General features: G+C 43.3%; 1 protein-coding gene and 2 long non-coding RNA genes across 4 annotated transcripts; all 3 read left to right on the top strand.

The window, feature by feature from the left end:
• The first annotated feature begins 9,270 nt into the window (after window positions 1–9,270).
• On the top strand, window positions 9,271–11,874 carry LOC137606770 (uncharacterized). Its single transcript, XR_011037917.1, has 4 exons — window positions 9,271–9,410; window positions 9,481–9,565; window positions 9,689–9,713; window positions 11,541–11,874. It is a non-coding gene; the product is annotated as an uncharacterized lncRNA (long non-coding RNA).
• A 2,697-nt stretch (window positions 11,875–14,571) lies between these two features.
• On the top strand, window positions 14,572–16,611 carry LOC137606601 (uncharacterized). The gene is made up of 4 exons (XR_011037881.1): window positions 14,572–14,770; window positions 14,984–15,068; window positions 15,611–15,635; window positions 16,115–16,611. It is a non-coding gene; the product is annotated as an uncharacterized lncRNA (long non-coding RNA).
• Window positions 16,612–20,706: 4,095 nt separating this feature from the next.
• LOC137606560 (uncharacterized) lies at window positions 20,707–22,727 on the top strand. Of its 2 annotated transcripts, none has more exons than XM_068331872.1 (4): window positions 20,707–20,861; window positions 21,075–21,159; window positions 21,702–21,726; window positions 22,207–22,727. In XM_068331872.1, the coding sequence occupies exons 3-4, from the start codon at window positions 21,720–21,722 to the stop codon at window positions 22,629–22,631; spliced, it is 432 nt and encodes a 143-aa protein (XP_068187973.1). In that variant the 5' UTR covers window positions 20,707–20,861; window positions 21,075–21,159; window positions 21,702–21,719; the 3' UTR covers window positions 22,632–22,727. The 2 variants fall into 2 exon arrangements, with proteins under 2 accessions (XP_068187973.1, XP_068187974.1); XM_068331873.1 differs by having other exon boundaries at window positions 22,210–22,727.
• Window positions 22,728–26,352: the final 3,625 nt, after the last annotated feature.

Consider the following 26,352-nt stretch of genomic DNA (forward strand, 5'->3'; position numbering starts at 1 on the left):
GAAACTTGGTCCGGTCCAACCACCTTCTGAGAACAAAGTCTTGACCTCACCTGGTCTGCAGTGAAGATGGTGTTGGTGGAGGTGGTAGCAGGTGGTCCTGGTGGAGCAGTGAAGTAGATGAGGGAACAACACCCCGGTCTGCCAATGCAGAGCTGCGGTCCCTGAGATGTTACAGAGACGTGTCAAACAATAAAACACCTTCATTTGCCTTAGGCCTTGGAACTATGACCAGTCTTTCACAATGTTGACCTGTTGCGATCAGGATAATGCTGTGTTGGAACATGAATTACCAACTGGAAGGAGACGGTGGAGACAGGGTGGATTATGGGAAGACCCAAGTTATCCTTCAATTATCAGTTGTGGATTTCCCAAACTTTGACAGCAGCAGTTTCAATCCCATTTCCCTGAATTGAACATAGAAGCCTGTCACCATGTTACCATGTTAATTGAAAGATAACCCATTGAACAGCAGGTCTCACCTGAAGAAGACACTTCAGAGGGATTCCTCATCTCATGCCGACTCTACAGACTTCTCTAATTGTCAAAGGCTTTGTTGAAAGGGTGCATTGTACCCCCCGAACCACAGGTTTCTGTCTAATGCTCCCCTCCAGTACCCTAGAATAGTCTTTCCTCTGAGGAGTGTGATCCCTCAGTAGTTGTAGCACACCCTCCGGTCTCCTTTGTTGGGAAGGGGAAACACCACCCCAGTCTGCCAATCCAGACATACTGTCCTTGACTGCCATGAGCTTTTTCAGAGACACATCAACCAAGACAATCCCTGCACTTCCAGAGACTTGAGGTACTCAGGTCAAATCTGATCCACCCCCGGTGTTCTGCCACTGAGGAACTTGGTAAACACCTTGGTGACTTCTTCTCGGGGGATGGACAAGTCCACCTCGGCCTCTGCTTCAGCCATACAAGACATGATAGTGGGATGGAGGAGATCATCAAAGTATTCCTTCCACCGCCCAATAAAATCCTCAGTCGAGCTCAGCAACACAAATTCCTGCCTCCATGACCACTTGTGCCGTGGTACACCTGGCCTGCATGTACCTGCCAGATTCCTCTGGAGTCCAGAGATTCAAGAAGACTCAATAATACTTTCTTTCAGCTTGAAGGCATCCCTTACTTCCGGTGCCCACCACCAGGCTGGGGATAGTTTAAAAACTTCAGTACTTTTCCACTCATGTCGTCACAGTTCTAGTTTCAAGTTTCAAGTTTATTTATTTTTATATAGCCCAGATTCACAAACAATGTCTCAAAGGGCTTTACAATCTGCACATGGACGATATCCCTCTGACCTTTGTGCACTGATCGCTCCACCCACTTCATCATCTGATTCCAATCACCTGCCAACTCAAACGCTGCTCATCAACAGTCAAACCACCCGTCAATACCAGACTTTCCAGCATTCACCTCCAGACTGATCTATTGTCGTCTTCTCCTGATCCTGACCTTCCTTACCTGCTGGTTCCTGTTCCCCTGAAGGACTAGAGAAGTCTTTACCAGTTGTTCCATTTGGATCCCACCATCCTGTTACAGTATGTTCACACATGCTTGGACAATAAGCTGACTGGGATTCTAGAGAAGGGTTTTCGTTGGGCAGCATGAAGTCTGTTCACTCTGGAGGATCATTTATTATCTGGATATCATTTGATCTCCTGCTGTCTCTTTCCTATCAGTCTTCTACATAGAAAGTCATCTTTCCTCAGACTTCCAGATGAAATGAAGTTATAGAGAGTGTGTTCTTGTTCCAGGTTGGTGGTCTGACAATGCTCCTGTCAGCTGTTATGTGGAGGGTGGTAACTTTGGTTGCCTTGGTTACCCTCATCATGACCAGTGGTAAGTCCAGGAGTTGATCAACCAGTGTTCAAACAGCTGTGTGTGGAATCAGACATGAAGTATAAGTTGACCTGACCTACTGTCTTGTCTTATTTTTTCTCTGTCTTCAGTCCAAAGCCACCACAACCATCATCTTTTGTGAGTATTTTACTCAGGGTACTACAACTCTCCAATCATTGGAGAGCAGAGAGTCTAGACTTCTCTAAGAACTTCTAGTCTTTGTGGGAGGATCTTATCTCCTAAACATTTCCTCCTCCAGACATTACAGAATGATCCTGACATATTTGAATATTTATTTGAATGTTCTGCTATCTGGTCATCCATACCTTGAGTGAAAAAGGATCAGAACATTCAAAGTGAAACATATGAGAAAATGTGGAACCATAAAGTTCAGTCAGGGGTCGGCGTCCCGCGGCTCTGGAGCCATTTGAGGACTTTCATCGTTAATCTGTGTGTGGCTTGGGGTAAAAAATGTAAATATCCACTTGAGGTGTTTTTTTAGTTGTGTTTGTTCATTTTTCTAAGTGTAATTGCAAATTGTAAAATCATTGTGACGGTAAAACGTTAATATAATTTCCAGACTATTGACTACACCTACAAGCTGCAGGCATTTACAGAGAAAGATTTTTAAACATTTTAGTACCACTTTGGACTCACTGAAAACCAGCAGGAGTAGAATTCCCATTAACCAGCAAAATAAACATGTATGCAGATCATTTTCAAATATTTATTTATTATTGTTCACTGAAATATTGATTTGTTTTCCAAAGGTTACATAAGGATGATGACTCACAGTGTTTTATTTTGCTCCATGGATAATTTAAGGTCATCTTTTAATTCATTTGAATCTTCAACACAATGTGTTTCATTGTTATTTTAAATGTTCAAAATAAGAACACATTTCCACCCCCCCCCCATCAGCCCAAGTCCGTTCACCTGTCTCCACCTGCACAGTTCTGGTCACTTTAGATTTCATTCTTTTCTTTACTGTGGAAATCAGGTCCAAACGGCCCTTTGAGTGTTAATGGTTGTCGACCCCTGATTTCAGTGTTCTGACATGATTTAACTTGTCTTTTCAGAATCAATTAGCTTCTAATGACCAGAACAGAAAAGTCACAATTCAGACTGAAGTATTTGAACTCTTATTACTGATTTCACGTCCCCACAAAAGCGACAAATATAATCACCTTAATGACAACAATGTAATAATTAGAAAATGATCAGTGTGTGGAGAAAAATCAAATGACATTGAAATAATCTGTTTTTAAATTCTTCAATAAAGTTGCAGCAGTTACCGATTCTAAAATGTGTTGAAGAAATTGTTACATCAGTAAAGACAAATGAACAAAAAGACCTTGTGACATAACAGTGGTATTGAGTTAATATGGAGCAGAACAAGTTTCAGACACTGAGTTTAAAGAAAAATTGCTTCTAAGATTTTATGTTTTGAGATTTATTCCATATTTCTTTCTTATAAAATCATGAAGGGTTTTTAAATGCTAAGGATGGAAGTCTAACTGCCTCTACAAATGTGATTCTTTTTATTTGATTTCTAAAGAGGGCGCTCTCCCATCGGTAGCAGATACCGTGTACGTCGAGGCACTGATGGAGACATCGGTCGACGTGGCAGTGGAGACTGTGGAGGTGGAGATTGTCATTGGCGTAGACTCAACAGCCCCAAAAGAATTGTACGTTAAGCATATAATAGAAGTGGAGGTGGAAGCAGCTCCTGAGACCGATGAGCTGCTGGATCGTTCAACACCATCGTTCAAACTTCCTGTCAGACTGCCCTGGTGCTCTGACTTGAAGTTCCTCTTGGTACAAGATGAATAAATAGCATTCAAAAGACCGTTGGACTCTTGTCATCCATTAACTACCAATAGATTGTTTCCTCTATTAAATTTTCATCACAAGAAGAGCTGGAACAACAGTGTGGAGTGTTCTCCACATTGATCCCATTGGGTCAAAGATTCATCTCCCCACCTCTCACGCTGTCACCAACTCCACCCACTACTTGTCAATCAAGCGCCCAACCGATCGCAGCGCCCAACCAATCACGGTGCATCTGCCAGAAGGAATCACGTGAACAATACGGCGTAACGTGTCTGCTATGTTAGGAGAAGAAATAACTATACATGGACTTCCCAGCTAACATAATTTTACAGTGTCATAACTGTTCCAACAATTTCCATGTTTTTGAGCAGAGTCCAAACAGCAGGAACGACACAGAAAACAACGATTTCTGAGTCAAACTCCGCCTGAAAGTGAGGAAAGGATTGCGTCACAAAAAGAAAAGTACTACTTAGCCAGAGCCAATGAATGTGGGGTACGCAAAAAGTAGGACATTTACACAGTGACTGCTTCGGCCAAAAAGGAAACTCTTATATTTGTGACGTCCCCCTTTTGCAAACAGCAGGGGGTGAAAACTTTTCTAAATGCTGTTGTGCTGTCGTCAGGAAAAATTGGCACAACTCAACTGAAGAGGATGAAATCAAAGCTTCGCTTTGCACGTTTATTAAGTTTCCTTCCAGCCTTGCTTATGTACGCAATCAACAACCAATCTATGGTCTAAAGAACAATGAAACATCATCACACCGTCCAGCTGTGTTTCTGCTGCGGACTCTGTTGAGTTTATTAATGCTCCTCCGATGAAGACGAGCTCAGTCCCTACTGTGATCTCATTATGTAATGCAGGTCAGGATGGCGTCGGCACCGTAATGGACGTCCTGCTGGTTTTGGTTCCTGGTGTCCGACGCTCGCAACAGGATGTTTCCAACTCTGGAAAGTTACATCATCAGAAACTTCAACTTTTACTGATATAATAAAATGCAGAAATCACTGTTCAGGTAGTAAAGTAGTCTAGAAAGAGTATGCGCTAGCGTGTGACATCACCTTGTCACACGCTGTGTTGAAGCACAGCGTGTGACAAGGTGATCCGGTCCAGCCACCTCCTGAGAACAAAGTCTTGACGTCACCTGGTCTGCAGTGAAGATGGTGTTGGTGGAGGTGGTAGCAGGTGGTCCTGGTGGAGCAGTGGAGTAGACGTGGGAACAACACCCCGGTCTGCCAATCTGGAGGTACTGTCCCTGAACCATGACCAGTCATTCACAAAGCTGAAGACCTTATGCAATCAGCATAATGCTGTGTTGGAATATGAGGCACTGGAGTAATTATCAATGAATTAAGCGTGGATTTCCCAAACTTTGACAGCAGCAGTTTCAATCACATTTCCCTGAATTGAACGTGGAAGCCTGTCACCATGTTGTCATGTTAATTAAAAGGAAAACCATTGGACAGTAGGCGTCACCTGAAGAAGACACTTCAGAGGGATTCCAAAGCTGTTTAAGTCAATCCACTGGACGTTAAGAAAGGGATTCAGAGGGATTCCTCATCTCATGGTGTCTCCATAGACTTCTCTAATGACCTTATCATCAAAGGCTATGCTGAAAAGATGCATTGTACCTCCTGAACCATTATCTGTCTAATGCTCCTCTCCATTACCCTGAAATAGTCTTTCCCCTGAGGAGTGTGATCCCTCAGTAGTTGTAGAACAACATCCGGTCTCCTTTCTTGAAAAGGGGGAACACCACCCCAGTCTGCCAATATTGAGGTACTGTCCCTGACTCCTATGAGATGTTAAAGGACACATCACCCAAGACAATCCCTGGGAAGAGACGTGAGGTACTCCAGGCAAATCTTATCCACCTCTTGTGTTCTTCAACTGAGGAGCTTGGTAAACACCTTCAGGACTTCTGCTTGGGTGATGGACAAGTCCACCTCAGCCTCTGCTTCTACCATGGAAGACATGATAGTGGGATGGAGGAGATCCTCAAACCGTTACCCAACAATATCCACCATTCAACAATATCCTCAGTCCAGGTTGACCACTCTTGCTCCGAAAAGCCTGCCACTGGAGTCCCAGGACACAACAAGACTCAATAAGACTGTTTTTGCAGCTTAAAGGCATCCCCTACTTCCAGCACCCACCACCACGCTGGGCATTGTTGAAAAATTGCAGTACTTTTCCACTGATGTCGTCACTCACCTGATCGCTCCACCCACTTCATCATCTGATTCCAATCACCTGCCAACTTAAACGCTGCACATCAGCAGTTAAACCACCCATCAATACCAGACTTTCCAGCATTCACCTCCAGACTGATCTGTTGTTGTCTTCTCCTGATCCTGACCTTCCTTACCTGCTGGTTCCTGTTCCCCTGAAGGACTAGAGAAGTCTTTACCAGTTGTTCCATTTGGATCCCACCATCCCGTTACAGTATGTTCACACATACTTGGACAACAAGCTGACTGGGATTCTAGAGAAGGGTTTTTGTTGGGCAGCATGAAGTCTGTTCACTCTGGAGGATCATTTATTATCTGGATATCATTTGATCTCCTGCTGTCTCTTGCCTATCAGTCTTCTATATAGAAAGTCATCTTTCCTCAGACTTCTAGATGAAATGAAGTTATAGAGAGTGTGTTCTTGTTCCAGGTTGGTGGTCTCAACATGCCTCTGTCGGCTATTATGTGGAGGGTGGTAACTTTGTTTGCCTTGGTTACCCTCATCATGACCAGTGGTAAGTCCAGCTGTTGATCAACCAGTGTTCAAACAGCTGTGGTAATTTGTTAACACCCACAACAACAGAGAGAGTTTACCATGGTTAATGACGGACTACAACCTAAGAGCCAGTGATCAGTCGGTCAGGATGGGGACAGACGAAGTGTTGACAGATGGGAAACACCAACACTGTACCGTCTTTCTGTTATTAGACATGGATTTAGTCCGCAATAGTTAGTCTATGTCTTTTAGTTTGATGAGATTTTTAAGTGAGAATCAGACATGAATTTTAAGTTGTTTTACTGTTTTTGCTTGTTTTTCTGTGTCTCTTTAGTTCAAAGCCGGAACTCTGACCAAACGTGAGTATTGAACTGTCAGAATAACTGTCAGGATTTAGGAGACCAGAACACTCCAGTCCTCAAAAACCAAGACGGTGTGTTCATTTATTGTAGAAACAGAACAAGACAAAGACATTAGACTTCAGGAAATCACAAAGTTTATTGACCAGAAAGAGAGAAATGAGTCCTGAACTCTGCAGAGGGTTCATTCAGTGGGATCAGATCTCAATAACTGGAGAACAAAAAGTCTATACTACTCCTAAACATTTCCTCCACCAGACATTACAGAATGATCTTGACATGTTTGGCTATCTGTTGGATGGTTTCTGGTTTGAACTGTCTCACATTCCAGCCTTACGTTTTATCACCCAGATCTTGAGTAAATGAGGAACAGAACATTCAGTATTAAACACATGAGACCATTCAGAACCATAATTATAAGTCGGGTCGGTAATCTGCAGCTCCGGAGCCACATGAGGTTCTTTCATCTTATGCTGTGGCTTAGGAAAATAAAATGTAATTATGCAATTGAAACGTTTTAATTTATTTTCGTTCGTTTTTTTAATTGTAATTGTAAATGGCAAGTTTATTTTGATCGTGAAACATTTTGATATTAAGCACACCTGTCTGTAAGCCAAGATCCTTCGAGGTGTTGTAACATGATATATACACAGAAAGATTTTTAAATATTTTAATTACTGCTTTGTTCCAGTGGCCTTTAACTTAAAAACTGCATCATGTCTCTTTCTTTACATGTCTTATATCATAAAGGGTGTAAATGATATCCAAAACATGTTCAAAACACAATTAAACCACAGTATTATCTCTTCTATCCATCTGTCTTGTGCTGTATGAACAAAGTAGAGGCTATTAGTCTGACAAAAACATCCATCCATCTTCCACCGCTTATCTGGAATCGGAATTTTTACATTCTACATTTGCAAAGAAGTTGTTTCTTTTTTTAAAAAGAGTTGAAGAATTTATTTGACATAATTATTAAACTATTAAAAGCACCAGTGAAGACAAATGAACAAAAAATAACTAACTTTGATCTAAACACTAATTGCTTCAAAGGTTTTGTTGACTTTTTGAGGCCTGATCAAAATCGTTTCGTTACATAATCATGAAGGGCTTGTAAATAGTAAAAATAGAAATCTAAGTGTCTTTTAAAATGTAACTTTTGATTTTATCTTCCACCAGTAGCAAAAACCGTGGAGGTCGAGGCAATGGTGACAGTGGAGATGAAAGCCATCGTGAAGGTGGAGATTGTGATGGAGGTGGACATTGTCGTGGAGACTACAGTAGACGTGGAGGCAGAAGATACCGTGGAATTGGAAGTTTCAGTGGACGTGGACGAGGCTTTTAGGGACGAGGCTTCCCTAAAGTCTTTGGTAGAGGTGACAGTGGAAACTTAGATGGAGGCTACAGGTACGGTGGACGTTGAGGTGGAGACAGCTCCTGAGACCTCTGAGCTGCTGGTTGGTCCGACAGGAGGTGACGGTGTCATGGAGCATTATTGTCTCTTCACTGTTCTGACTGTCCTGATGTTCATCATGTGATCCATGTTGTTTGTTCAATCTTCATCTCAGACTGCTCTGCTGATCTGATTTGTAGTTCCTCTTGGTACAAGATGAATAAAAATCACAGGAAATAACGTTGGACTCTCGTCATTCATTAACTACCAACTGACTCATTCCTTTATTAAATCTCCATCACAAGAAGAACTGGAACAACAACAAGAATAGATGTCATGCAGTCCAGGAAAGTAATCTCTAAAGAACTCTGAGAGGTTCTGGACTTGATGCCGCTCTGGATGGAGTTTTCTCCACAGAAGGAAAAGTTCAGACATGGACCTGGATTGTTGGAGAGAGTCCTTGGTGTTGAATGGTGCATCCAATCTGATATCTTTTGTATCTAAGATTCTTAACAAAGACAGAACTTTCACCAGTAGAGGAACTCTCTAGGGTTGGTTCCATGTGTGACCCTCTTGGTATCTTGAGTCCTGTCATCTTATCTGCATAGAAGATCTTTAGGAGTCTGGGCAGGAGAACATTCGGTTGCGATGTTAGTAGACCTGAGATGGTGGCTCAGGACTGGACAAGTTGAACGGATGGACTTTTCCATTTGGAGAAAGTGAATATTATGAGATGTTTGAAACCACTGGGAGGTAGGAGGTAACCACAACACAGTTTACATTTCAGTATCTCGATCGAAGAGGATTCTGGAGTCATGACTTACCCGCTGTCACAGCATGTGAACTCAAACATTGATTATTAGACTGGAATTTATCCATAGACTTAGTATGGACCTCATCTGGTGGACTGTTATTGACCCACAACAGGGTGAACTTGGGTAACAATTTGACAAACAAACCTGTGGTTTTGTTCAATCAATCTAATGAAGAAAGACTTCAGTACTTTTCCACTCACCCACTCACACATCTGATCGCTCCACCCATTTCATCATCTGATTCCAATCACCTGCCAACTCAAACGCTGCTCATCAACAGTCAAACCACCCGTCAATACCAGACACTCCAGCATTCACCTCCAGACTGATCTGTTGTCGTCTTCTCCTGATCCTGACCTTCCTTACCTGCTGGTTCCTGTTCCCCTGAAGGACTAGAGAAGTCTTTACCAGTTGTTCCATTTGGATCCCACCGTCCCGTTACAGTATGTTCACACATACTTGGACAACAAGCTGACTGGAAATGAAGTTATAGAGAGTGTGTTCTTGTTCCAGGTTGGTGGTCTGAACATGTGTCTGTCGGCTGTTATGTGGAGGGTGGTAACTTTGGTTGCCTTGGTTACCCTCATCATGACCAGTGGTAAGTCCAAGAGTTGATCAACCAGTGTTCAAACAGCTGTGTGTGGAATCAGACATGAAGTGTAAGTTGAGCCTAAGTTTAAGTTGTCTGACTGTTTTTTCTTGTTTTTCTGTGTCTTTTCAGTCCAAAGCCAGTGCCCTCCCCATGTGTGAGTATTGTACTATTGACATAACTGTCATGGTTTTAGGAGACCAGAACTCTCCGGTACTCAGATACCCAGACAGTGTGTTCATTTATTCTAAAAACAGAACAAGACAAACATGTCAGACTTCAGGAAATCACATGGTTTACTCATCAGACAGAAATAAATGAATCCTAAACTCTGCAGAGGGTTCATTCAGTGGGATCAGATCTGACCAATAGGAAGTCCAATCATTGGAGAACGAAAAGTCTATCATGTTTGACTACCTTCTGGATGGTTTCTGCTATATGATCTGAACAGTCTGACATTTTTAAATTACATTTTATCACCCAGACTTTGAATGAATGAGGATCAGAACATTCATTATTAAACACATGAGAAAATGCAGGATCATAGAGTTCTGTCAGCGACCTGCAGCTCTGGAGCAAAATGAGGATCTTTCATCCTTAAGCTCTGTGTGGCTCTGGGGAAAACATCTAAATACCCACGTAAAGTGTTGTTTTTTAGTTGTGTAATTTTTCTAATTGTAAATTGCAACATTATTTTGATGGTAAAACGTTGATAATTTCCATACTACTGACTGCACCTGTCGAGGTGTTGTAACATGAGATGTTTACATATAAAGATTTTTAAACATCTTCGTGACACTTTTCTCCAAACAGTGTCTGTAACAGTGTCCAGCGTCTCCATATCAGTTACCTGAAGCCAACCTTAGGGTCAGCAGCTCTGTTTCCTCCTTCAACAACCAGATCAATTGAGATCAATTAAAAGCTGCATCTTGGGGTTTTCATCCAGTGTTTTCCATCTTAAGGGGTGTGAGTGATGTCCAAAATATCTGTTCAAAACACAATCAAGCTACTGTAGTGTCTTCCTCTTCACCCGTCTGTCTCACACTTTTGAAAAAACTAGCAGCTTATAGTCTGGAAAATACATTAATATAAAAAGAAATTTTATTATTTTTTGTAGCTCAAACTATGCGTCACACTCACTAAAAACTGGTAGGAGCAGAATTTCCATTAACCAGCAAAGTAAACATGTATGCAGATAATTGTCAAATATCTTTTTATCATTGTTCACAAAAATATTGCTTAATTTTCAATAATTTTTCATAATTCAGATGAATGTTCTCCCACACGCTCCAAAAGCCCAAAGGTTATTTAAGATTGACGACCGGCAGTATTTTTTGTTTGCTCTGTGGATAATTTAAGTTCATCTTTTTGATTCATTTGAATCTTCAACACAATGTGTTTCATTATTATTTTAAATGTTTTAAATTTGTTCACATTTTCCACATTCCCTCAGTGTTTTTGCTCTCCACCCCCCCATCAGCCCAACTCCGTTCACCTGTCTCCACAGGTGCAGCTCATCCTAACCAGACCTACATATCAGCCCCTCCTGCAGGCTCAGCCTTTGTCTCCTTGTTGGAGACTCGTCCTCCTCTCCACTTCCTGCTCTTGGTTTATTTCTCTGAAATGAATCATAAATAATCAGTTAATATATTCTTGAATAGAGTTGTAGAAGTTTCTATCTCTCTAATACATTGAAGAAATGATGTTAGTCATTAAACTTTAAATAAAACATCAGTGAAGACAAATGAACAAGATAGAACTCGTGAAAGACCAGAAGGGTAATTGAGCAAACATGGAGCAAAACAAGTAGTAGATACTAAGGTCATGTTCACTTTTATCTAAACAGAAATTGTTTCAAAGATTTTATTACGTTTTGAGGTTTAATCCAAATTTCTTTCTTGTAAAATCATGGAAGGTTTTTGAATGGTAAAAATAGAAATATAACTGCCTTTTAAATGTAATTTTTTTCATTTGAATTCTAAAGAGGGAGCTCTTCGATTGGAAGCGGATCCCGTGTACGTAGAGGCTCCGACAGAGGCGTTGGTCTACGCGACAGTGGAGACAGCAATCAACGTGGAGATTCGAGTTGGCTTAGACCCCACGGCTTTGAAAGAATTGTTGGAGATGACAGTGGAGACTGTGGAGGTGGAAATTGTCGTGGATACAGACGCTAAGGCTCTAACAGAAGTGGAGGTGGAAGCAGCTCCTGAGACCGATGAGCTGCTGGATCGTTCGACACCATCATTCAGACTTCCTCTCAGACTGCTCTGGTGCTCTGACTTGTAGTTCCTCTTGGTAGAAGATGAATAAATAGCATTCAAAAGACCGTTGGACTCTTGTCATCCATTAACTACCAATAGATTGCTTCCCTTATTAAATATCCATCGCAAGAAGAACTGGAATAACAACAAAGAACAGACGTCAAAGAGTTAATGAAATGATCTCTAAAGAACTCTGAGAGGTTCTGGACTTCATCTCTGATGATGCTGCTCTGGATGGAGTTTTCTCCACAGAAGGAAGCAGCACATTGATCCCACTGGGTCAAAGATTCAGCATCTTATATTATTATACAGTAATTCCTTGCATATTTGTGCTTCAAGATGCCCGGCTTCACTACATCACTGATTTTTAGTAGGTAGGCATGTGATACTGTACGCGCATGCTATTGGCCGACAGCATCCAGAGGTGCAATGCGTTCTTAGATTCACGGAACACAGCGCACTTTCGTGCGCTTAAAAGTGCTAAACAGTCTACAAGAGTGTGGAAAAGGTAATACAGATAGAAGGTGGTTTAATATCAGTATGGGAAGGGTTAATAAATGTTTAAATTACCGTAAACAATCAAATAGATAGTTTGTTGCTATATCGCGGAATTTGCTTGCTGTTGGTGGTCCTGGAACGCATTAACTGGAATTACTTGTTTGGCCAGTTCATTGGTTTTATCTGGTTTAACAGATATAACTGGGTATCATCTGCATAACAGTGAAAGTTGACGGGGTGTTTCCTTATCAAATTACCTAAAAGAAGCGTGTATAAGATAACCAGTTTTTGACCAAGAACTGAGCCTTGAGGAACTCCACAGCTAGCTGTAGTGAACTGGGAAGAGTTGTTAAATAAACGAGAAACAATCAGTTGGACAGGACTTTAACCACATCAGTGCTGATCCCTTCATACCAATGGTTTTGTCCAGTCATTGCAAAATAATGTGACGGTCGATAGTATTAAAAGATGCTCTAAGATCCAAGAGAGCCAGTAGAAAAACAAGCCCTCTGTCTGAAGCGGTTAGAAGATCATTGCTATCTTTGACCTGTCCCGTTTCCGTACTGTTATGCTCCCTGAAACCCGACTGGAAATTCTCAAATAGACTGTTGGATTTAAGGAAGTCACACAACTGATTAGAAACAATTTTCTCCAAGATCTTAGTTCTGAGGTGGACATTTTGTGACCCATCAGAGGGCGCACTAGGGTAACTCATGGGCCATTTGATTGCCATTTCATAGTATTAATAACTTTACAAACAAACCTGTGGCATATTCAATCAATGATTAATGAATGGATGATGAAAGTGTACGATGGCGTATTTTTGTTGGGTTGTTTTAATATGTGTTCCTTCCTGTTGATCAGGAAGGAACGCATAAAGTTTTGGGTTGGATCTAGAGGTATCTGGATCACAGATCATAGGCTGATAAATTTTCTTCTTAACGTTAATTTTAGAAATCAATCACTAAGACAAGCTGATCCAGCAACATATTTCTAAGGGGAGTGGAGCATTGATCTGGCAAATATTTAAAGGAAGTATTGTTCGGCCTGGTTTTCTACCTGTTTAAACACAAGCTGTTGATTTCTATGATATCCTACTATCTATGATTTTTATGATATCTATTATCTCCTATGTAACTCAACAGGTAGAAGTTAGCATTGGGCTTCAGATTGGTCTGATCATATCGCTCATTGAACCTAGACTTGAGGTTGATGGCTGTTTTTCTTCCATCCTAACATCTGTTTTGTTCTTTCGTGTTTTTCGTGTCTTGTCTCTCCATGTGTTTGTCCATCTTTGTCACGTCCATCTTCGTCATGTGTACTTGCCCCAAGGCGCCCATACTCCCGTGAGTTTCTGCTCGACGTGCACAGAACAACTTTTTTGGACTTAAAGCCAGCAGACGCGGAAGTGCTGTGTGAGTGTGGTCTGCTCCGGAGGCCTGCTCAACCACCGACTCCCAACTCCTGCTCCCCGCCCGCAGTGGAAGTGCCACAGGCGGGGCATGCAAAAGCAGAAGAGGGGCAGGCGCGGAGGCATCCGGGCTCGGCTACGGAGTGTATAGAGATGTTTACCAACCCTTTGTGTTTCATCTCATACTTTGTGCTGTACTGTCTGTTGTACTGCCTGTGTTGTACTACCTGTTGTCCTGCCTGTGTTGTACTGCCTGTGTTGTACTGCCTGTGTTGTACTGCCTGTGTTGTACTGCCTGTTGTACTTCCTGTGGTTCTGCCTGTGTTGTACTGCCTGTTGTACTGCCTGTTTACTGTGGGTCAGAGAGGACTGCAATTTTGTCTGTGCTGTATGTCGTGTCTACATGGTACACTTGACAATAAAGCTGACTTAGACTTTGATGTTTGTATTCTAGACGGTGTGTCCTTGGCAACCAGGGTATAAAATTAAATTCACAAACCCCAATGGAACATTTGAAAGGAGGTCATAAAGTTGGGTAGCCTCTCCAAGAAGCCAGGTAGGTAAACACCCAGCGTTGAAAAATGTAAATCTGTTCTTGGGATGGGTTTCAATCAGTATAGAAGACCAAATTTACAATTGTCAGAGTCACATTCTCGAAATGCTGCTCTCCATACCAGTATATATAAAAGAAAAATGATTATTCACCCTGTTTTAATAATTCTTCATAAAATTGGCAACTCTCATGAACCACAAAAAAATTCCTTGACACCTGCTCACTCACCCAACAGCTCCACCCACATCAGCTGATTCCATTCACCTGCCAACTCAACCGCAGCTCATCAGCAGTCAAACCAGATTTTCCCAACAATCTTTGCTATACTGTTCTTCTCCCGTCAAAGCAAGACACTCCAGCATTCACCTCCAGACTGATCTGTTGTCGTCTTCTCCTGATCCTGACCTTCCTTACCTGCTGGTTCCTGTTCCCATGAAGGACTAGAGAAGTCTTTACCAGTTGTTCCATTTGGATCCCACCGTCCCGTTACAGTATGTTCACACATACTTGGACAACAAGCTGACTGGGATTCTAGAGAAGGGTTTTTGTTGGGCAGCATGAAGTCTGTTTACTCTGGAGGATCATTTATTATCTGGATATCATTTGATCTGCGGTCTCTTTCCTATCAGTCTTCTACATAGAAAGTCATCTTTCCTCAGACTTCCAGATGAAATGAAGTTATAGAGTGTGTGTTCTTGTTCCAGGTTGGTGGTCTGACCATGCTTGTGTGGGCTGTTGTGTGTGGGGCGGTAACTTCGGTCACCTTGGTTACACTCATCGTAATCTGTGGTAAGTCCAAGAGTTGATCAGAGTGTTAAAACGGTTGTGGTAATTTAACACCCACAACAACAGAGGACTTTGAGTCAACATGAAATAATCAGGCTATATGGTTTTAGTGCACAATAGTCAGTCTACATGGGCAGCACTGTGGCCTGACAGCAAGAAGGTCCTTGGTTCGGTTCCACTTGGGGCTTTCTGGTTGTAGTTTGTATGTTGTTCCCGTATCAGCGTGGGTTCTCTCCAGGTTGTCCAGACTCCTCGCACTATTAAAGATATGCAGCTTTGGTGAACTGGTCACTATAAATTGTCTGTAGATTTGCTTGTCGATGGGTGTTTGTCTGTCTGAGTGGGTCTGGGATGAACTGGTGACTTGTCCAGGGTGTACCCCGCCTCTCGCCCATAGTCAGCTGGGATAGGCTCCAGCGTAACCAGTAACCCGGATTCAAAGAAGTGGGTGAAGATGAATGAATGGTTTTATAAATGTGTGGAATCAGACGTTAACTTTACGTTGGTCTATCTTACTGTTGTTTCTGGTTTCTGTGTCTCTTTAGTCAAAAGCCACACCTCCAATGGAACGTGAGTATTGTCCTGTCAGCATAACACAACATGATATTTAAAGTATTTTGTGAAAATCAATGCCAACTGTGAACAATAGAGGTCTGGTGGTGTTTGAGAGCATGTCAGGACCAGGAAACTCTCTGGAGAACAACTCAGTTAATTTCCCGATGGTGACAAATGTAGAACACGCTTCAGTGCACAAAATTACATATTAGCCAGCGTCAAGCTAGCACAAACAAAACAGCATACCACTCTAGTGACATTTAAATCATCAAATATACAAGTGAACATGAAGATAGAACTTGTGAAACAGCAGAAGCAGAACCAACCATATATGGAGCAGGACTGAGTCCATGTTTACTTTGATCGAAACAGTAATTGCTTCTAAGACTTTTTGACGTTTCAATAAATCTTAATAAATCAAAACGGGCTAATAGATTACGAAACAAATATGAATGTAAGTGTCCTCTAAAATGTATTTTTTATTTGAGACACAGCAGAGGTGGAGAAAGATACTACGATGGAGGCGGAGGCTTCTCTGGAGGCGGAGGTGGAGGCTACGGTGGAGGTGGAGGCTACGGTGGAAGTGGAGGCTACGGTGGAGGCTGTGATGGAGGCGGAGGTGGAGGCTATGGTGGAGGCTGTGATGGAGGCGGAGGTGGCGGCTGTGATGGAGGCGGAGGTGGCGGCTGTGATGGAGGAGGCTGTGGTTGATGTGGAGGTGGATGCTGGCGTGGACGTCAAGGCTGCGGTGGAGACGTTCAGCTGTTTCCCCTCTAAACACATGACCCTCTGTTTAAATCACATTCAGATCTCTAACTTCACACTAATGAAATGTTCACTCTGTCTCTGGGCAGAGGACACTCTGGACACTCTGAGACATTTTTCACCATCATGACACCCTGTTGTTCTTTGTTCTTCAAACTTCATCTCAGACTGCTCTGGTGCTCTGATTTGTACTTCCTCTTGATACAAGATGAATAAAAATCATAGAAAAGACTGTTGGACTCTTGTCATCTATTAACTACCAGTTGATTGCTTCCTTTATTAAATCTCCATCACAAGAAGAACTGGAATAACAACAAAGAACAGACGTCAAAGAGTTAATGAAATGATCTCTAAAGAACTCTGGGAGGTTCTGGACTTCATCCCTGATGACGCTGGTCTGGATGGAGTTTTCTCCTCAGAAGGAAGCAGCACATTGATCCCATTGGGTCAGAGAATCATCATCTCATACTATTATAGTCCACAAAAGTCCAAACTCTGTCTTTAATTTGTTATGGATGTAAAGGTTTCCATGTAGTGTCACTTATTTGCTCTATGGAGCGATCTCTTTTCTTGAAGGAGAAACACACTGGCTGATCAGTCGTGACATGGTGGCCTCCTGCCAAATATTGTAAGAACCTTGAACTGGTTATTTCATTGTCATTTACTCGTCCAGTTGTGTATTAATGAAAGGAATGCAGCTTTCATAATCTCGACCGCTCGTCCGTTGGGGACACTTGTCTGACTGATTGTTGGTCATTCTGAGTTGAGATCTCTACATGTGCTCTGGATGAATAAATGTGTTGAAAAGGAAGGATAGTCACATAGACATGTTGTTTGTTTTGGCTGTTCATTGGACACGTCAGTGAAGCTGTCAGAACTCCTGCCAAGACTTTCATTCATTTATGCCATCTAGTCTTTCTGTTCTGTCGCTGACTAATCCTGTCTTTCCAGAATTCCTCTGCACCTTCTTTCAGCCAATCAGTTCATTCCTGTTCATTGTTGTTGCATCCCAACAACAGCATCTGCAGTACCATTTTTTGATCATCTTTCTGGATCGTTTTCAAACAGCTTCCACAGGTTCATACCTACAATAAAACACATAAGACATATATTCAGTGACATGAATATGGGTTATAGCTGTGTCTTACCTGTGGAAGCTGCAGCAGGTTCTGGTGGTGGTGGTGCTGATGTAGATGGTTCAGCAGTGGGTACATGTCTGATTAGGGAAGCACATTCAGGCGCATCTTTTTGGGGCGACATTGTCTTCTGAAGTCATGACTTCAAAACCATCTGTGCTTCCATCCATCCATCCATCCATCCATCTTCCTCCTCTTATCCGGGGTCGGGTCGCGGGGGCTGCAGCTTAAGCAGGAAGCCCAGACTTCCCTCTCCCTAGCCACTTCATCCAGCTCCTCCGGGAGAATCCCAAGGCGTTCCCAGGCCAGCCGGGAGACATGGATGGATGGATGGATGGATGGATGGATGGATGGATGGATGGATGGATGGATGGATGGATGGATGGATGGATGGATGGATGGATGGATGGATGGATGGATGGATGGATGGATGGATGGATGGATGGATGGATGGATGGATGGATGGATGGATGGATGGATGGATGGATGGATAGATAGATAGATAGATAGATACTTTATTAATCCCGGAGGAAATTGCATAGTCTCTCCAGCGTGTCCTGGGTCGTCCCCGGGGCCTCCTCCCGGTAAGATGTGCCCGGAACACCTCACCAGGGAGGCGTCCAGGAGGCATCCTAACCAGATGCCCGAGCCACCTCATCTGGCTCCTCTCGATGCGGAGGAGCAGCGGCTCGACTCTGAGTCCCTCCCGGATGACCGAACTCCTCACCCTATCTCTAAGGGAGAGGCCGGACACCCTGCGGAGGAAACTCATTTCGGCCGCTTGTATCAGGGATCTCGTTCTTTGGGTCACGACCCACAGCTCGTGACCATAGGTGAGGGCAGGAACGTAGATCAACCGGTAAATGGAGAGCTTCGCCTTTCGGCTCAGCTCCTTCTTCACCACGATGGACCGATACAGAGTCCGCATCACTGCAGACGCTGCACCGATCCGCCTGTCGATCTCCCGTTCCATTGTACCCTCACTCGTGAACGAGACCCCAAGATACTTGAACTCCTCCACTTGGGGCAGGATCTCATCCCCAACCTGGAGAGGGCACTCCACCCTTTTCCGATTGAGGACCATGGTCTCAGATTTGGAGGTGCTGATTCTCATCCCAACCACTTCACACTCGGCTGCGAACCGTTCCAGTGAGAGTTGGAGATCACGGCTTGATGAAGCCAACAGCACCACGTCGTCTGCAAAAAGCAGAGACGCAATACTGAGGCCACCAAACCGGACACCCTCAACGCCTTGGCTGCGCCGAGAAATTCTGTCCATAAAAGTTATGAACAGAATCGGTGACAAAGGGCAGCCTTGGCGGAGTCCAACCCTCACTGGAAACGAATCCGACTTACTGCCGGCAATGCGGACCAAACTCTGACATTGGTCGTACAGGGACCGAACAGCCCTTAACTAGGGGTTCGGTACCCCATATCCCTGAAGCACCCCCCACAGAACCCCCCGAGGAACATGGTCGAACGCCCTCTCCAAGTCCACAAAACACATGTAGACTGGTTGGGCGAACTCCCATGACCCCTCAAGGACCCTGCGGAGGGTGTAGAGCTGGTCCACTGTTCCACGGCCAGGACGAAAACCACACTGCTCCTCCTGAATCCGAGATTCCACTTCCCGACGGACCCTCCTCTCCAGAACCCCTGAATAGACCTTACCAGGGAGGCTGAGGAGTGTGATCCCCCTGTAGTTGGAGCACACCCCCTGGTCCCCCTTCTTAAAAAGGGGGACCACCACCCCAGTCTTCCAATCCAGATCACTGTCCCCGATGTCCACGCGATGTTGCAGAGGCGTGTCAACCAGGACAGCCCCACAACATCCAGAGCCTTTAGGAACTCCGGGCGGATCTCATCCACCCCCGGGGCCCTGCCACCGAGGAGCTTTTTAACTACCTTGGTGACCTCAACCCCAGAGATAGGAGCCCCATGGTTGCAGGCCCGGCCGCCTGGGGCTCGCCTTCGAGTCCCACCTCCAGGCCTGGCTCCAGAGGGGGGCCCTGGTGACCCGCGTCCGGGCAAGGGAAAACGTGTTCCAATGTTTGTAATCATCATTTAGGGTCTTTGAGCAGTCCTTTGTCTGGTCCCTCACCTAGGACCTGTTTGCCATGGGTGACCCTGCCAGGGGCAGAAAGCCCCAGACAACTTGGCTCCTAGGATCATTGGGACACACAAACCCCTCCACCACGATACGGTTACGACTCAAGGAAGGGCATCTGCGCTTGAATAACAGAAATTTAAACTGTGTTGTGGTCGCTTCTCCACATTTCAGTGGTTTCATTTTATGATGTTCAGCTTCTCCAAAATGGAAAACTCCCATCTGTTCAATCCTGACCAACGGTCTCAAGTTTTTTTTTCTCTTTTTTAATATTTACATGGTAACGAACTGATTGTTCGAGTGGAATTTAAACATTTTTCTACCCACGTTTATAGGACTGTTCTTGACCCACCAGAGGGCATACTAGGATAACTCAAGGAAATTTAGAGGTCATTTCATCATCTCCGAAATTAGACAACCAAACCCGTGATTTACAGACTGGTGAAAGTACACCAAATGACAGTCAAGATAAGAATCGCTCTACTCCTCTCTCTCCTCGTAGTTAATAAATTATATTTATGCATTGTCTGACACATATATATGCTATGAGTGTGAAGATAATTTCCCAATTGGGGATAATAAAGTGGACATCCTTTCTTTACGCTTTGGCTTCTTTTCATTGGGTTGTTGTTTAGTTGGTTGTCAAAAGGTTCACACAAAAATTATTGGATGGGTTTCCACGACACGGCAGAAAGTTGGAAACCTGATCAGGAAGTGACAAGCAAAACGTGTTGTTGGAATCAGAGGTGACTATATGTGAGGCTTTGAACTAAAATGACCGGTAGGTCAAAAGGTGGTCATGATGAGGAGCTCCATCTTCATCACAACAGACCAGTACAAAACCTGAGTCCACCAAACAACACTGTCTCTGCTATGGAAACCTTCAGGTTCCTGGGTTTCATCATTCCCTGGACTTAAATTTGGTTTCCAATGTTGACTGCTTCAGTTATTTTCCACTTGCTACACACTTATCTGGTAGCTCCACCCACATCATCAGCTGACTCCAATCACCAGCCAACTCAACCACTGCTCATCACTAGTCAAACCAGAATTTCTACATAGTTATTCCAAAACTTCACCCGTCAATACCAGACTTTCCAGCATTCACCTCCAGACTGATCTATTGTCGTCTTCTCCTGATCCTGACCTTCCTTACCTGCTGGTTCCTGTTCCCCTGAAGGACTAGAGAAGTCTTTACCAGTTGTTCCGTTTGGATCCCACCGTCCCGTTACAGTATGTTCACACATACTTGAACAACAGGCTGACTGGGATTCTAGAGAAGGGTTCTTGTTGGGCAGCATGAAGTCTGTTTACTCTGGAGGATCATTTATTATCTGGATATCATTTGATCTGCGGTCTCTTTCCTATCAGTCTTCTACATAGAAAGTCTTCTTTCCTTAGACTTCCAGATGAAATGAAGTTATAGAGAGTGTGTTCTTGTTCCAGGTTGGTGGTCTGACCATGCTTGTGTGGGCTGTTGTGTGTGGGGCGGTAACTTCGGTCACCTTGGTTACACTCATCGTAATCTGTGGTAAGTCCAAGAGTTGATCAGAGTGTTAAAACGGTTGTGGTAATTTAACACCCACAACAACAGAGGACTTTGAGTCAACATGAAATAATCAGGCAATATGGTTTTAGTGCACAATAGTCAGTTTACATGGGCAGCACTGTGGCCTGACAGCAAGAAGGTCCTTGGTTCGGTTCCACTTGGGGCTTTCTGGTTGTAGTTTGTATGTTGTTCCCGTATCAGCGTGGGTTCTCTCCAGGTTGTCCAGACTCCTCGTACTATTAAAGATATGCAGCTTTGGTGAACTGGTCACTATAAATTGTCTGTAGGTTTGCGTGTCGATGGGTGTTTGTCTGTCTGAGTGGGTCTGGGATGAACTGGTGACTTGTCCAGGGTGTACCCCGCCTCTCGCCCATAGTCAGCTGGGATAGGCTCCAGCGTAACCAGTAACCCAGATTCAAAGAAGTGGCTGAAGATGAATGAATAGTTTTATAAATGTGTGGAATCAGACGTTAACTTTACGTTGGTCTATCTTACTGTTGTTTCTGGTTTCTGTGTCTCTTTAGTCAAAAGCCACACCTCCAATGGAACGTGAGTATTGTCCTGTCAACATAACACAACATGATATTTAAAGTATTTTGTGAAAATCAATGCCAACTGTGAACAATATAGGTCTGATTGGTGTTTGAGAGCATTTCAGGACCAGGAAACTCTCTGGAGAACAACTCAGTTAATTTCCCGATGGTGACAAATGTAGAACACGCTTCAGTGCACAAAATTACATATTAGCCAGCCTCAAGCTAGCACAAACAAAACAGCATACCACTCTAGTGACATTTAAATCATCAAATATAGAAGTGAACATAAAGATAGAACTTGTGAAACAGCAGAAGCAGAACCAACCATATATGGAGCAGGACTGAGTCCATGTTTACTTTGATCGAAACAGTAATTGCTTCTAAGACTTTTTGACGTTTCAATAAATCTTAATAAATCAAAACGGGCTAATAGATTACGAAACAAATATGAATGTAAGTGTCCTCTAAAATGTATTTTTTATTTGAGACACAGCAGAGGTGGAGAAAGATACTACGGTGGAGGCGGAGGCTTCTCTGGAGGCGGAGGCTTCTCTGGAGGCGGAGGCGGAGGCTGCGGTGGAGGTGGAGGTGGAGGTGGAGGCTGCGGTGGAGGTGGAGGCGGAGGTGGAGGTGGAGGTGGAGGCTGCGGTGGACATTGAGGTGGAGGCTGTGATGGAGGCGGAGGTGGCGGCTGTGATGGAGGTGGAGGCTGTGATGGAGGAGGCTGTGGTTGATGTGGAGGTGGATGCTGGCGTGGACGTCAAGGCTGCGGTGGAGGTTTTCAGCTGTTTCCCCTCTAAACATGTGACCCTCTGTTTAAATCACATTCAGATCTCTAACTTCACACTAATGAAATGTTCACTCTGTCTCTGGGCAGAGGACACTCTGGACACTCTGAGACATTTTTCACCATCATGACACCCTGTTGTTCTTTGTTCTTCAAACTTCATCTCAGACTGCTCTGGTGCTCTGATTTGTACTTCCTCTTGATACAAGATGAATAAAAATCATAGAAAAGACTGTTGGACTCTTGTCATCTATTAACTACCAGTTGATTGCTTCCTTTATTAAATCTCCATCACAAGAAGAACTGGAATAACAACAAAGAACAGACGTCAAAGAGTTAATGAAATGATCTCTAAAGAACTCTGGGAGGTTCTGGACTTCATCCCTGATGACGCTGGTCTGGATGGAGTTTTCTCCTCAGAAGGAAGCAGCACATTGATCCCATTGGGTCAGAGAATCATCATCTCATACTATTATAGTCCACAAAAGTCCAAACTCTGTCTTTAATTTGTTATGGATGTAAAGGTTTCCATGTAGTGTCACTTATTTGCTCTATGGAGCGATCTCTTTTCTTGAAGGAGAAACACACTGGCTGATCAGTCGTGACATGGTGGCCTCCTGCCAAATATTGTAAGAACCTTGAACTGGTTATTTCATTGTCATTTACTCGTCCAGTTGTGTATTAATGAAAGGAATGCAGCTTTCATAATCTCGACCGCTCGTCCGTTGGGGACACTTGTCTGACTGATTGTTGGTCATTCTGAGTTGAGATCTCTACATGTGCTCTGGATGAATAATGTGTTGAAAAGGAAGGATAGTCACATAGACATGTTGTTTGTTTTGGCTGTTCATTGGACACGTCAGTGAAGCTGTCAGAACTCCTGCCAAGACTTTCATTCATTTATGCCATCTAGTCTTTCTGTTCTGTCGCTGACTAATCCTGTCTTTCCAGAATTCCTCTGCACCTTCTTTCAGCCAATCAGTTCATTCCTGTCACGTGTGTTGTTCAGTCACCTGCTGGCCATCAGCCAATCAAGCTCCACTCCTTAAGCTGTGTTCATACTGGCATTCAAACTCCGACTTTTAACACATCCAGATTGAAAGGGGATGGCTCCTTTATAGTCTGAACTGTCACATACCACATAAGAACTTTTTTGAAAGAGAGACTGAAACCACTTTCTGATGTGACCCAGTCTGATCAAAATAAGATCCCTTTTGGACACTTGCTAAAAAGAGTGTGGACAGTACGCCCTAAAAATCGTATATGAAAGAGTGAGTTCTTCTACTGGTGAATGTTCTGTCCTTGATAACAATCTTGGCAATAAAGACATCAGACTGGATCTACCAATCAACACCAAGAACCTTCTCCACAGGCAGTAAATCCAGGTCCAGGTCTGTCCTTTGCATGTCCTTGACTTTCTGCTCCTCTGGTGTCGCAGCCAAACATCACACTTGTTGCTTCAAGCTGTGATTCAGATAAAAGTAATGCAGGAAACTGCTGATGACAAAGTTTGGTAAATTCACGACTGACACTTAATTAATTGATAACTTGGGCCTCCCACAGTCCACTGTGTTCCCACCGTCTCCTCATAGTGACCCATTTACAGTCCAACACATCATTGTCCAGATTGCATAGAGTCCATTACCAGCTGGTTTGAAGGCCTTGGAAGCACCTGCATTCCTTCCATCACTACACAACTGGAAGAGTAAATGACAATGAAATAACCAGTTCATGGTTCCTCATGGTTCCTTCACACAACATGAGGCAGGAGATCACAATGTCACAACTGATCAATGTGTTTGTTTGTACTTTGATATAAGAGATCACTCCATGGAGCAAATAACAGAACATGGAAGCATTTACATCCATAACAGATTAAAGATAGAGGTGGGTCTTTTGTGGACTATAATGATATACGATGATGAATCCAATGGGATCAATGTGCTTCATCAGAGATGAAGTCTAGAACCTCTCAGAGGTCTTTAGAGATCTCCTTCAAGTTGCTGTTGTTGTTTCAGTTCTTCTTTCGATGGAAATTTAATGAAGGAAACAATCAATTGATAGTATTTGAATGACAAGAGTCCAAAAGTCTTTTGTATGATTTTTATTCATCTTGTACCAAGAGGAACTGCAAGTCAGAGCACCAGAGAAGTCTGAGATGAAATCACCTGATGAACATCAGGACAGTCAGAACAGTGAAGAGACAATAATGCTCCATGACGTCACCTCCAGTCAGACCAACCAGCAGCTCTGAGGTCTCAGGAGTTGCCTCCACCTCCATGTTCATCTCCCCCTCCACATCTATCCTTAGTGAGGTGTGCAGCTCCTCCTCCAAAGCCTTCACCTCTAGGCTCAATCATGTGTGGAGATCCCCCACCACAGCCTCCACATCCAAGGTATTCGTTTCTGGCATCAGCTCTCTCTCTTTAAATTTAAAAAAAAAAGTTTTATAGGACACTCACATTTTTTTTAAAACAATTTCCAAATCCTCGATTAATTAAGAAATTACACTGGAACAAATCTTAAAATGTCAAATCTTTGGAGCAATTTCTGTTTACATCAATTCACTGGAAACTATCCAGTAATTTTAGTGTAAATCTTTAGATAACCAGCAAAACAACAACTCAATGAAAAGATAGCAAAGTGTAAACATGAGAGTAATTACCTGGGAGGAGAACGAGGAGTTCTGTGTGACAACTTCACTTGGGCATACTTCAGCAATGAGGGCTAGTACAAAAGTGGCTTTGCCTTGCCTTGGTTATGGTGAAGTCAGCTTACATTTGGTGAACTCGTTTGCTTGACTTCAGTCCACGCTGCAACAGCGTTTGAAGCAAGTTTCATGTTGATAAATTGGGGGTCGACAAGCATCACTGTCCCTCAACTGTGTGTGTTTATGTATGTGTAACCTGCCAATGTGTGTGTGTGTGTGTGTGTGTGTTCGAGTTGGGTGTGTCACCAGCGTCTCATATGAACATTAGCCCATGCTACCATTAGCCACATCCATCTCCGTGAGAGGGGTGGGTAACTTGTCATTGGTAGACAGCTGAAATTCATGACCACCGATCAGTTTTGGGGAAAAAATTATTGAAACTGATGGAAAAGAGTGGAATATGGGAACTTTTTTTAATATTTACATGGTAACGAACTGATTGTTCGAGTGGAATTTAAACATTTTTCTACCCACGTTTATAGGACTGTTCTTGACCCACCAGAGGGCATACTAGGACAACTCAAGGAAATTTAGAGGCCATTTCATCATCTCCGAAATTAGACAACCAAACCCGTGATTGACAGACTGGTGAAAGTACACCAAATGACAGTCAAGATAAGAATCGCTCTACTCCTCTCTCTCCTCGTAGTTAATAAAATCATATTTATGTTTTGTCTGACACATATATGTATGCATGAGTGTGAAGATAATTTCCCCATTGGGGATAATAAAGTGGACATTCTTTCTTTACGCTTTGGCTTCTTTTCATTGGGTTGTTGTTTAGTTGGTTGTCAAAAGGTTCACACAAAAATTATTGGATGGGTTTCCACGACACGGCAGAAAGTTGGAAACCTGATCAGGAAGTGACAAGCAAAACGTCTTGTTGGAATCAGAGGTGACTATGGGGGAGGCTTTGAACTAAAATGACCGGTAGGTCAAAAGGTGGTCATGATGAGGAGCTCCATCTTCATCACAACAGACCAGTACAAAACCTGAGTCCACCAAACAACACGGTCCCGGCTATGGAAACCTTCAGGTTCCTGGGTTCCATCATTCCCTGGACTTAAATTTGGTTTCCAATGTTGACTGCTTCAGTTATTTTCCTCTTGCTACACACTTATCTGGTAGCTCCACCCACATCA

The sequence above is a fragment of the Antennarius striatus genome, chromosome 13, assembly GCF_040054535.1.
Source record: "Antennarius striatus isolate MH-2024 chromosome 13, ASM4005453v1, whole genome shotgun sequence".
NCBI lineage: Eukaryota > Metazoa > Chordata > Actinopteri > Lophiiformes > Antennariidae > Antennarius > Antennarius striatus.